Source organism: Cynocephalus volans, chromosome 9 (assembly GCF_027409185.1).
Source record: "Cynocephalus volans isolate mCynVol1 chromosome 9, mCynVol1.pri, whole genome shotgun sequence".
Classification (NCBI taxonomy): domain Eukaryota; kingdom Metazoa; phylum Chordata; class Mammalia; order Dermoptera; family Cynocephalidae; genus Cynocephalus; species Cynocephalus volans.
The window spans coordinates 7691138-7703947 of record NC_084468.1 but is presented as its reverse complement, the minus strand read 5'-3'; the positions used below and the strand labels follow the sequence as shown (position 1 = coordinate 7703947).

At 46.9% G+C, this 12810-nt stretch overlaps 1 protein-coding gene across 1 annotated transcript in view; it reads left to right on the top strand.

Annotated features, from left to right (window-relative positions):
- The window catches only part of SLC2A9 (solute carrier family 2 member 9), a 207109-nt gene that overhangs the window by 110815 nt on the left and 83484 nt on the right, over positions 1-12810 (top strand). The window contains exons 7-8 of the mRNA XM_063108514.1: positions 1673-1860; positions 12269-12379. Of these exons, the coding sequence (XP_062964584.1) occupies positions 1673-1860; positions 12269-12379 (299 nt within the window). The remainder of the gene's footprint in view (positions 1-1672; positions 1861-12268; positions 12380-12810) is intronic.

Genomic DNA, 12810 nt, shown 5'->3' with positions numbered 1-12810 from the left:
CTGCCCACTAACCTCACTGCTTTCAGTCAGGCGCCACGTCCTTTCCCGAGGGGTTCTGAGCAACGCAGCCCCATGTCTGCCATGCTGGTCACACAAGACACCCTTCCTCACCCAGTCACAGGAACCCCGAAAGGAGGGGTGGGGCATGTTGAACAAAGAATTTTTATGAACATCTGTGCCACAGGAAAGTTAAATGGGTGCTTTAAAAGAAGATCAGAACATTTAAGGGGAAGATGAGAGATCTTTGTTCCAGGAAATTTTGTTAAGGGCTGAGAATTAAATTTGTCCGAGAGCTTCCTGGCAACCAAGGTGAAAAGGTTATAAGGGGGTAAAGGTTATAATGTTCTCCTTGTTAATAATGGAAAATACGTATATCAGGGAGGGGAGAGAAATATTTTCCTGCCCGAAGGCTCTAGAATTATTTTATCACAAGGATGTTGCATTTTGAACTTTGAGGAAACATTAGAAATACTGCGGTTCAGTGCATGACACAGAAACATGACTCATCCAGCCACCTCTCTCATTCACCCTTAATAAGTGCTGGGAAAAGCATTAAATCAGAGCTCACGAACAGACATTCTGAACCCGTTTTCGATACCCTGCTGGAAATAACACTCCAAGGCCTTCATGTGCTTTCTTATTGAAGAATCTAGAGCAAATTTAGCAGTTTTTTCTTTTTCTTTCTTTTTTTCTTTCTGCTTAAGAAGAGTGTTTCCACATACCCTGTGATGCAGAGCTATGTTTTAAATATGTTGTCCACCGTGTCTGGAATGGCTATCCCCAGGAGTCATCACCATAGTCAGCATTCCCTGTAGGAGGTAGGGCATCAGAGCCCTGAATATTTAAATCCGTGTTCTAATTTGATCTGATGATTATGGTCTCAGGGGTCTACTCAGCCCACTTTCGTGCACAAATCTGTGGAGTTTATACAATTAAGGTCTTGGTAAAACATGGCAGGTTCTCTGAGGCCGGAAATATGCAGTGTTTAAACTGGAAAAGGCATAAATCGCGAGAGTGAGTTTGAATCCCATGAAGGTTAGCTCTTGGCAACTCCTCTCAAGGTTTCTGTATTTCAGAGGGTCCATGGAAAGGGACTTGAAGGTCATTAAGTTCAATCCTCCTTCTGATGATAGAATTGACCCAGGGCATCCTGGCCAAGTGGTATGTGACCTCCCTCTGGACACCTCCAATGGGCATGAGCACAGAGGGCCCAGCAAACAGGAGGTGCTCAATGAACATTCCTCGAAGGAGCGCTTCCTGTGTGGGAAGCTCTGAGCCAGACTTTAATGTGTATGATATCACGCAATCCTTCCAACAGTCCCGGCAGGCAGACTCAATTACAAAAGATGAATGAAGGCACAAACACCCAATGTCAGACACAGATTTGAACCCTAGGCATGGTCTGCTTTACCATAGGGGCAATCAGAGGACCCAGGTTTCCTCCCGGTTTTTCTCCCAGCCAGCTGGGTGACCTGGGGCAAGTCATTGCATCTGGCTGGGCCTCAGTCTTCCCATTTTTAAAGAAGGGCTTTGGACTCCATGGTTTCAAAGGCCCTGGCCAGCTCTACCCCCTGACTAGGTATGTGTCTGAGTGGAGAGATCTGCCCAGCATTAGCCGTGGCAAACATCCTAATGTAAACATGCTGAGAGTCCATGCTTTCCCTGTTTGCAGCATTCCAGACATTCCTGGGCAAAGCAGATGTCTCCCGAGAGATGGAAGAGATCCTGGCTGAGAGCTACATGCAGAGGAACATCCGCCTTGTGTCTGTCCTGGAGCTGCTGAGGGCTCCCTCCGTCCGCTGGCAGATTGTCACTGTGGTCATCACCATGGCCTGCTACCAGCTCTGTGGTCTCAATGCGGTGAGGACTGGACCCCAGCAGGGCATCCTGCACAAGCAGAAGAACCGGAGGGAGGCGGGAGGGAGGCCAGAGGGTGGGGTGGTTCAGGGCTTGGGCCCTGGATGCCTGGGCTCAAATCCCAGCTCTGCCAACCTCCACAAATTCTGTGCCATTGGGCAACCATGCCACTCACCTGATCCTCAGTTTCCTTAGCTGTAGAATGGGATGATATAATATGGAAAGAGGTAATCCACAAAGTGTTCATTTCGGCAGCTAGCACAGAGTCAACCCTTAATCGGTGCTGTGTATCATTATAATGATTTATCCCTAAGGATGCTTAACAGTCATTCCTCTCAATACAGTGGGTCACTAGGGAGTCACAGTGAGAGCCATTGACATGATTTACGTACTCTTGGCTGGCCTGGCTTCAACACGTGAATTTGGCCTGAGAAAACTTCAAGGCTTTAACTAAGGATGTTGTGGGGCCTGAGCTCATGTGGACAGGGAAGTCAGAGACGGTCTGTCCATGAGGTTCCCAGGCCCTCCAACGGATGCAGCTGTCCCTTCTCTCTTGAGGGCTCCAGAAGGTAGAATTCCTGAATTTGAGAAATAGGGAGGCAGACTCTGGGTCATTATCATTCTTACTGCTTCTAGAGAAGGCAGCGGGTTGCCTCCAGGGGTGGTGAGCTCATGTATGACGCTGTGCAAACAGGCTGGCCAGCCATTTGGCAGGGGTGTGTAGAGGAGCCTCCGACTCCCTCTGAGGTCACTCGGGTAGCTTGGGAGGAGTGTGGCTGAGCCCAGAGTGGGGGAGAAGGGGTGCCTGCCAGGAACCTTCAAAAGAGCCCCAGATAAAAGAGCCCTGCATTTATACTGAATGAGCCTGAGCCCAGCACCTGCTCTCTGTCAACAGAGAGAGTGTTTGGGTATCTAGGGGAGGTGAAGTGAAAGACAGCAGCTCCTGCCTGGAGAAGGGAAAAGGACACTACAGAAAGTTACTGGTGTAGTAACTGGTGCTGTGCCCTCCTTTCAACAGCTCTTGATTTTATTTGCAGAATCACTAGGACAAAGTGAGGTCATGTTGCTACTTACGTGTTTCTACTTTTTTTCTTGGTTTGGTTAAAGCAGAATGAGGAGATACTTGGGTCAATGGCTCTGCCAAATCCTATGGACTGACCTTGACAAGTCCTACTGTTTCCCCCTCTTGACAAGACCAAGGTCATACTAGGTGGTCTCAAGACTTGTTCTGCAAAAGTAGAGAGAGAAAGTATACCATCTCTTAAAGCTATCACATGGAGTCTTAAAGACCTTTGGAATCTGTATGTAATGAGGCATTTAGATGGGGAACCATGACATTTCTAAACAGAATTCTCTCTTCCACTGGGACCTAATCTTCCCATCTGCATACCCGATATAACTTTATAAATTCCACTAGGGTGTATCTGCAAGGCCTGCTACATAAGTAAATGATGGGAAAAACCATCTCATTTGCTCCCAAAGCCAGCAGTGCTAAGGTCTCAGCTTCAGAGTATTCTGTCTTGCTTGTGATGATTATTTTCAATCTTTAAGTTGGGAATAATACTCCCAGCTAGGCATGCTTTGCTTGACACAGAACAAAGAGCTCTGGACCCAGAGTCAGAGGCCTGGCTTCCTGTCTCGGCATGACTGGGAACCTGCAGTGAGAAACTGCACGTGTTCAGCAGTTGGCGTGGACCAGGAGTCGTCCCCATGGCAGCCCTGTGAGTTAGGCCCCACCATTAGGCACAGAGATGTTGAGACACTTTTCCAAGGTCATAAAGTGAAATAGTAGAAAGGGGATTTGAGCTGCCAGCTGCCTGGACCCAAGGTTTGGGTGCTGGAGCCCTGAGCAGAGAGGGTCCCAAGGTCCCCTCAGAGCATCCCCAGGTATGTCACTAAGGCTATATCCCCAGACCATTCCCAAGCAGCCACTGGGACAATTCTTACTTCTTCCATTTTATGTACAAAGGAATATGCACACACTGGTTAGTGGCAAACGCCAGTATCACAGCCCGACTGTCCAGGCTCTCCCACTACACCTGCTGCCTTTTAAAGAAATTATTTTTTTAAGTTGACACTTAATAATGATACATACTTATAGGGTACAATGTGATATGTTGATACCTGCATACAACGTGTAATGATCAAATCATGGTAGTTAGCATATTCGTCACATCCAGTCTTTACCATTTTTTCATGTTGGTAACATTCAAAATCCTCTCTTCTAGCTATTTGCAAAAATACAGTGAATTATTGGCTACAGTCACCCTACCGTGCTATGGAACACTAGCACTTATCCCTCCTGTCTAGCTGTAATTTCGTATCCCTTAACCAACCACTCCCTACCCTTCCTCCCCCGCAACCTCCCCAGACTCCAGCAACCACTACTCTACTCCCTAATTCCATGAGATCAACTCTTTTAGCTTCCACATATGAGTGAGAACATGTGGTATTAATCCAAATTCATGAGACCGAGGAAGAAAGCCAACATGGATCAAAAACTTTAAATGCCCTTTAAATCTTTCTTTGCCCCCCTAGTTTCACCAGAAATTACTTGGGGGGACATGGTTTGTTGTTTGAGACATTTGTAAATACTGCCAGATGCCTCATTGTTCATCACCTTATTCCAGACTCAAACAGTTCTGCAGGGTGGGCAGTACCATCCCCATTTCCTAGATGAGGAAACCACAGCTTACAGAGAGTCAAGGACCTGCCCAAGTTCCCAGGAGGTGGCACCTGCACTGCCAAACTCACACCTGCTGCCAGGTGCGCTGTCGTGGGTGGCCCAGACACCTTGTAACAAACCAGGGTTTCTCAGCCTCAAGGCTCTTCACATTCTGAGCTGGACAATTCCTTGTTGTTGGGGAGGGGAGCTATTCTGTGCCCTGCGGGGTCTTCAGCAACGTCCCTGGTCTCCACCCACTAGATGCCACTAGCCTGCCCCACCAGCTGTGATCACCAAAAATGTCTCCAGATGCTGCCAAACATCCCCTGGGGGCAAAATTGGCCCCCCGTAGAGAACCCCTCCATTAAGCAAACATTACCTATTGCTCAGTATATTTATGCTAATGAGTGAAGGAATGGTTTTGTCATACTTTAGAAAACAAGCAAAAGTCAGATTCAACAACATTTAGTTATTTCTAAATTCCTTTTTCGTGTTGGATTGGTTCCCCCCACTCCCCACCTCCCGCATGCCTCTCACAGTAGCTTTCAAATTCCCTTCCCTAAAATTAGACCTGTCAGTTTAAATTACTTATTTTAGGCAGCTGCCTTTCTCCTGAGCAGTTTGTCCTTTGCATGAAAACCAGACTTTGTGTGAGTGTCAATCTCTCTCCAGCACGAAGGAGCCTCCCTGAGGCAAAGCCCAGCCCTTCCTCTGGGGCGGCCACTGTGGCTGATACACCTCCACTGCCCCTTCCCTCGCCCTGACTAGCGTTAGTGACATCCCTGAGTCTTCAGCATCCCGAGCAGGCAGTGACGCATGGTAGGCACTGGAATGTTTGGGGAAGAGTAGAGTAGGAGGAGGACAGGGGACAGGGAAAGCTCTGTTTCTACCAAGTCCTTGGCTGAAAATTGGTTCAAAACCAATTGTCAAACCCAGTTCAGGGACACCTTAGCTTTCTTGAACCTTCCTGAATCTTCTGGAATGCCGAGGATTATAATGGGACTCTTATCTTGCCCTTCCTTCTTCTGGATTTCTTTCTTCTTGAACGCAAGAACCCCATCCTACTAACTTCCCTGGGCCTCAGTTTCCATTATGAAAAATAGGGATGATAATAGTCAGTTTGCACAATTGCTGTGAGGATTATACAAAATTATGTATGAAGAATGTCTCATAATTGGCAACTGCTCAGCTTACATCAATCTCCCACCAATTTCGCTGTTAACAGTGCGACTGTTTCTAGGATTGTTGTCTTCTCTCTCAATGCCACACATTTTCAAGATTTGCTTCTTCTGATATACCATCTTGGTTAGGAAACAAGACACCCAAGCTTGTTAGAAATCTGTATAAAACAAGAGCAGAGTGGCTCAGGGTGCAGCCATGCATCAGCCATATGGGCCTGGTGACATCCGTGCCAGGGGTTCAGAGGCATCTTTCTGCCACCGGGTTTGTCCACTTGGTGGGATGCCCAAGTATTACAGAGTTCCTGGTGTGTTCCTCCAATCCCTGAGTTGACAATTGTTGTGTAGCCCCTCCCTTCCCTGCTGGACTAGAAGGTGTTCCGGAGCAGAAAAGAAACTGTGCTGTTCCTGTTGTAACCCCAGTGCCTCACAGAGTGCCAGACGTCCCATGCCCTCAGGAAAAATCAACTGAGTGGAAGGGAGAGAGACGAGAGGCCAGGAGAGAGGGACAGAGAGAGGGAGGGAGGCACGGAGACAAGAACCCTGCTATGTGGTTATAGCAAAGCATGACACCTTCCCCTTTTCTGGCCTGTGACCACATGAAGGTTTCTCTGACTTGTGTGGGGCCCAAATCATGTTTAGCACACAACCTCTAATTATAATCTCAGAAGCATTTATCAATAGCTTTTATTTTGAAAAGATTCTTCTGAAATCCCTTCCTAACTCAAATTGGAAAAATTTAAAATGTTCTTCTACACTAATAGCTGAGACCATGTCACTGAAACAATTTGCTATGTCCCAGTGGATGGGGAGAAAACTAAACAGAGGCCCTCCGTGTGACTGCCCTGACGTTGTGGTCAAAAGTGCAAGGGCTGGGGTCAACTGCCTGTGTGCCACTCATGGCCTTGAACTTTCGAGTTATGGAACCTCAGACAAGTTGCCATAATGGCTCTGTGCCTCAGTTTCCCCAGGTGTAATGTGGTTGTGAAGACAGATAAAAGGACACATTTACAGCTCAGCAGAAGGTCAGCCGCATAAGTGGTACTCCAACATCTTAGCTATTATCTTGTTGAAAGAGCTCTGCCACCAGAGTGACTTGCTTCCTCCAGCTTGCCAGCTGCATAACCCTGGGTGAGACACTTAACCCCTCTGAGCCTTAATCACTCAGATGTCAGAGTCCAAAGGAGACCAGAAAGGTGCTATCTGTTAGTTAAGGGTCACTGTGAAGTTTTATTTTTATCTGTAAAATGAGGAGGAAAACTAGGTGACCCAATACTTTTTAAAAAGTCTTTAAAAGCTAGTATTCTGTGGCTACTCTTGAAATTTGAGTCTTTACTTTGTATCTTTCTGCATTTTCATGATGAAAAAGTGTGAGGAGCAGAGAAGGGAGCCACCCTTACTGGGCACTGACCGCGTGTTAGGTGTCTCGACACGTCATCCAGTTGAATTCTCACATGCGCTTGAAGGAGATGAAGCCAGGCTGGGGGAGGTTGAGACCCACGTCCAAGCTCTCACCACCATGGCACTGGCTGGGAGTCACACCCATTCCGTCCAGCTCCCAGCCTCCCACCTGTCAAATGATAGCAGTCTGCCAAGAGAGGACTTCAGATGTTCGGTTGCCCCAGCCTGGGAATTTGGCCACACTAGGAGCTGAGCTACAAGCCCGGCTAGCCCTGGAGGCCAGTGAGTGTCTGTGGGTCCTGTTTTGTGAAATGTGAGGCACACAGCTGTGGTCAGGGCCACAGCTAGTCCCACCAAGAGAGGCTGGAGAGTCAACTCATTCCTCCACCTCCACCGTCAGCCTGGAGCAAGGTCTGATGAGAATGAGGGGTGGCATTTGCTTGGGGCTTTGGATGAAGCAGCTCTGCAGAGGAATAGAGCCTGGACCTTCAGGCCTTGTCAGGCAGCACAACCCCTCCCCCCCCTTCCCCAATCCCACCCTGGAGAAGGTCTTGCTCCACTCCTCAGCGGCCCTTTCTTACACTTTCTGTGGACGCACTCTGTCCTCTCTCACCTCTCCCATGGACTGCATGCACCTGCTCTGCTCCACAGGACTAGCACCCCCTTGTACCAGCTCAGAGGGAAATCAGATGCCTTCTCACCCACAGGCAGAAAGATTTGGAATGACCTGGGCTCAAGTCCCAGCTCTGCTACTCATAGCTGCGTGGCTTTCACCTGGCTGAGCCTCACTTTCCTCATCTCTTAAATGGAGGCAATGGGTTGTGGTGAGGATGCAGTTAGATCACGTAGGTGATAGGTTTGGGGGCATGCAGTATATAAGCCCCCTTTCTTCCTGTCTGAAATTCAGAACAAGTCAGAGAGAGGTACAGGAATGAGCTAGACGGTGATCAGAATGGCGGCTCTACTCCAAACGGAGCTGGGTTAGAGGGTGTGACTTCAGAAGCTGCAGTTGATTCTGCACCTCCAGATTTAAGGCGCTGACCCAGTCACAGGCAGAAGGAAGCAACTCCAGGCCCCTCCCTGCATAAAGAAGCAGACAGGTCACAAGCTTCCCGCAGGAGGCAGGTACAGAAAGAGCCCAGAGGGGGCGCAAGTCAGCACCCACCGGCCCAGCCACTCCATGTCCCTTGGGCTGAGAGGAGGCCTGTTCTCTGATGGATGCTCCCCAAATGGGAACAGCAAACGAAGGGAAAGGAGGTTCCTGCCCAACAGTAGGTGAAGCATCAGCAACATAGTATTTAATAAACGAGCAAGGTCTTCTTTGTCTTCTGTGCCTCAAAATAGATCCTGTACGTCACTATGTGTTTGTGGAGACCACCTCTGTGTTTACATCTCTCTCTGTCTCTCTCTCCATGGTGCGCTCTCTCCCTCTCTCTCTCTGTCTCTCTCTCCTTCTCTCTCTCACACACACTCAGGAAATACATAATACATATGAATTATGTCTTTATCCAGTGTATCATTTCATATCGCTGCTTTAAGAAATTACTACAAAGACTTACTAGCTTAAAACAACACCAATTTGTTATATTACAGTTCTGGAAGTCAGAAGTCCTAAAATCCAGGTGTCAGCAGGGACATATTCTTCTGGAGACTCCAGGAGAATAATCCATTCCCTTGACGTTCCAGCTTCTAGAGGCTGTCTGCATTCCTTGGCTTGTGGCCCCTTCCTCCATCTTCAAAGTCAGCAGTGTGGCATCTTCAGACCTCTCTCTATCTCTATCTCTCTCTGTTTCTGTATCTCTGACATCTGTGTCCATCCTTACATCTCCTCTCTCTGACTCTGGTCCTCCTACCTACCTCTTATAAGGACCCTTGTGATTACATTTACAGCTCACCCAGCTAACCCAAGATAATTTCTCACTTCAAGATCTTTAACTTAACCACATCTGCAAAGTCTTTTCTGCCATGTAGAGTAAAATGTTCACAGGTTCCCTAGATAGAATGTGGACATTTCGGGGTGGACCATTGTCCTACCCACCACATCCTACAAGCAAATATTAGACCCATACTCTATGTCAGCATCACTTTGTTCTAAGCAAAGTTTTCTCCTATGGAGCCTCATCTGATGCTTAGCATTGTCACATTCACAAGCTGTGAGGGGGCTAAAATGATTATGCACGTTATATCTCGTCTCTGAAACACTACGTTATGAGTTAAGAATGAGAGCATTAGGACATTGGAGGTAGGGACTTAAAAAGACCCAAATCCTCACCCCAAACCCCACCACCTGCAAGGTTCCTCAAAGATTTACCTCCTAAGAAAGAGCAGTCTGAGAAGAAGACACAGGTATGATCCTCCCCACGGCACATTTACAACTGCCGGCTGCTCTTCCTAACCATGGAGCAATTGTGTCTCAATAGAGAGATAGAACCTTCTAGAATAATGCCTACCATTTGCTATAGCAAATTATATATTGATTATATAAAAGGCACTATCCTGGACGCTTTACATCGTCATTTTAAAAATTTTTACAAGAACTTTGAAAGAGTATTATTACCTTCCTTTGGAGAATGGAGATTCAGAGATGTGAAATCACTTGGTCCTAAGAGACAGCAGTGGGGTTGGGACCCTGGTTCACAGCAGGACATGCTCCAAATTTCCTGGGTGCTTCCTTGTGATTCAAGGACTTCAAACTGTCCAATCAAATAAACCTCAGAGTGAGCAGAGATAAAGCCACCTTCCTACTCTATAAAATGTTGGAGGGAGAGGAAAGTGGGTTCCTGGAGCAAGCAGAATATCAAGAAGACCAGAAGTTTGTGTGATGTCCGGGCTTTCTTCCTGGGGACACGGCCAGCCCAGCAGGACCTCCCCTGCAGGCCCTGGACTGGAGGAGAGGGTCTGTGGGCCAACTTCTGCCTTCGAAGCATAAATGAAATTTAAGAACTGGTTGGCTCTTAGTGCATTTTTATAACTGTTTCTCGATGAGCATAGAATTTTGTGCATGATGACTCTCTCCACTAACATTTAAACCTGCCAAGAGATGTCCATGGCAGTGTCACTACAGGAAGAACTGGAACCAGGGAAGAAAGGGGTCGTGGGGAGCGAGAGGAGGCAGGAAAGAGGTGCTGAGCAGGACGAGGGGGTCCAGTGTGTGGCTTCCACAGGAGGACACATGAGGAGTGGGATCCGAGGCTGGAAGCCTCAGGAACACAAGTGGGTCAGGGGTGGGGTTCAGAACCAAGGATGTGAATAATACAAATGTCAGAGGTGGCCACAGGGCAGCCTGGGGAGATGGAAGCATAGAGAGTCTTGGCCATTGAAAACCAGTGAATTTGGGTGAAGATTAAGAAAGGCTCTTAACCTTCTAGAATCCAGCCCTGAAGGTGTGCTGGGGATCACAGTTATCTTCGAAAAGAGAATAGATTATATAAACAAATCTAGTGGAAACTGTGGGTTTGGGCAGCCCTAAGAGCGATAGGAATTAATGAATTTATCGGGAGCAACCTCTGTACACTGGCTGTGACAGCAAACTTCAAGCTGAAGATGAGTCTAAGGTTCTAATTCCCCAGCTCACTCAAATGAGAGGCAGACACTGGACAGGAGGGTCTTTGTTTTACATAAACATTATAACCCATTTCTGCCAATAGATGCATCAACGCCCACAAGTACAAAGAAATTTGTGCAGTAGTTTTCACTGATGATTCTAGACGTGCATAGTAATTGTAAAGAATTACTTCCTTCACTAAAAAAAGTACCATATGTAGATATAAGTAGGTCCTAAATCTTCCCCAACTGCATATTCTGGTAGCAGGACAAATTTGTAGAAATAAGAGCTTCATCCAGAAACAAAAAGGCAAGTGTAAGAGAATGCCTGGCCAAGTCGGGCCTGGCAGGTTATGAGCAATGTGCACTAATGAGCTCTGACATTTCTGATGAATAATGATCCACTGTTCACAGACGTCCCTAAGGTCCTTCTAGGCAGCAGGTTTTCCTATCAGAATTCATATATTAGGACAGCATGTTTTCCATCATTTAGCAAACTTAGTTTTGAGGAAATGACTGGCACGTGGAGAACACAGAAATTATTTGTGTTGATCGAAAGCTTCAAAGTAAATAATAAGTAGTCACAATTCTCACCCAGTTCCTGAACCTCAGAGGACAGACAGGGTAGGCATGGCTGTGTCCTTTTGATGGGGGGGGGGAATGAATTGCCTGAGGTCACACAACTAGTTCAAGCCAGAGTCAGGTCTCTAATCTCCTAATTAGTGACCATCTGATGATGGTTATGTCAGACAGGATTAGATTGGCCTCATGTGGCAGAGACTCCAGTGACCTATGGTTTTCTCTCTCACATGAAATCAGTTTGGAGAGCTGGTACAGCAACTCCAGGGCCACACGTCCTGATTTGCCACGACAGCCTCAAAGTATGCCTGTTGTACTGGCAGAATTGTTAACACTCTCAAAAGTGCCCAAGATTGGGTAATAAATTATAAAACCACTCTAGTTGGTGAGGACACAGGCTAACTCCTCTTTCTGCTCTAGCATCTGAACAGGTGGCTTCCATCCCAAGGCAGGGGTCTCCATGCATAGTTACGTAGGTTGTGCACTGCACACCTCTTGGGAGCATCATTCACAATGTACCCATTGTACATTTATTATGGCAATTTTCCAGTCAACGACAGTAAAGTGTCTTGTGGAGTGGGGACTTTTTCTGATTCTCACAAAGTTACCATGGGTTACCAGTATTACATCCACCATCCTGACAACAGAAAGGAGGAAGGGCAAAAAAAAAAAAAAAAAAAAAAAAAAGATGGGAGCATACCTCCTTGATTAAAAGTTTCTTTTAAAAAAAGAGGCTTCCTAAAAGCCCCACCAACATTTCTATTTCTATCTCATTGCCACGCTTAGCTGCAAGTGATACTGGGAAGTCCAGTCTTTTAGCTGAGCACGTGCTACTCCCGGTAACAAGGGAGTCCTGTTAGCAATGAAGAAAGGGAAAGTGTGGGAGGGGGACAAAAAATGAGCAGCCACACCGCACAGCTCCACCTGTGACTCTGGATTTAAGACAGTGAAACTCAGAGACCACCTTATACCTGAATTTAATTTAGAAAATTGACGAGGGCCTCCCACTGACCTTTCTCCTTTCTTTTTGTTTCCTGCATTATAGATTTGGTTCTACACCAATAGCATCTTTGGAAAAGCTGGGATCCCTCCAGAAAAGATCCCATACATCACCTTGAGCACGGGTGGCATTGAGATTTTGGCTGCCACCTTCTCGGTAAGTCAGTGGAGTGTCACTCCATGGAACACTACAGGTGGGTAGACAGCACGACAGGGACTCCGGGTGACAAAGGGGCATACCTTTACAGGGCATGTACTTTGACACTTGATGGTGTCTGGCTTTTAGGAGTTCATCATGCAGTTTTTCACTGACATTTTACCCGTCCAGAGAATATTCCTGTCCGTATTTTGCTTCCTATTCCCTTTCTTTTAATGAATAAGTTCCTCCTTTGAACTCTTTCCTAGTTGTAAATGATACAATATGAACACCCGGTGAAAGAGCACAGCATCGTCCCCGGAGGTTCAGATCAGAGAGTCTGTGTGAGTCTCCACTCTCTTGTTATATGACTTTTAACATGTTTCAGAACCACTAGCTGTCATCTCATCACCCTAAGCCTGTAGGAGTTTTCAAGGCAAAGAAGAAAGCAT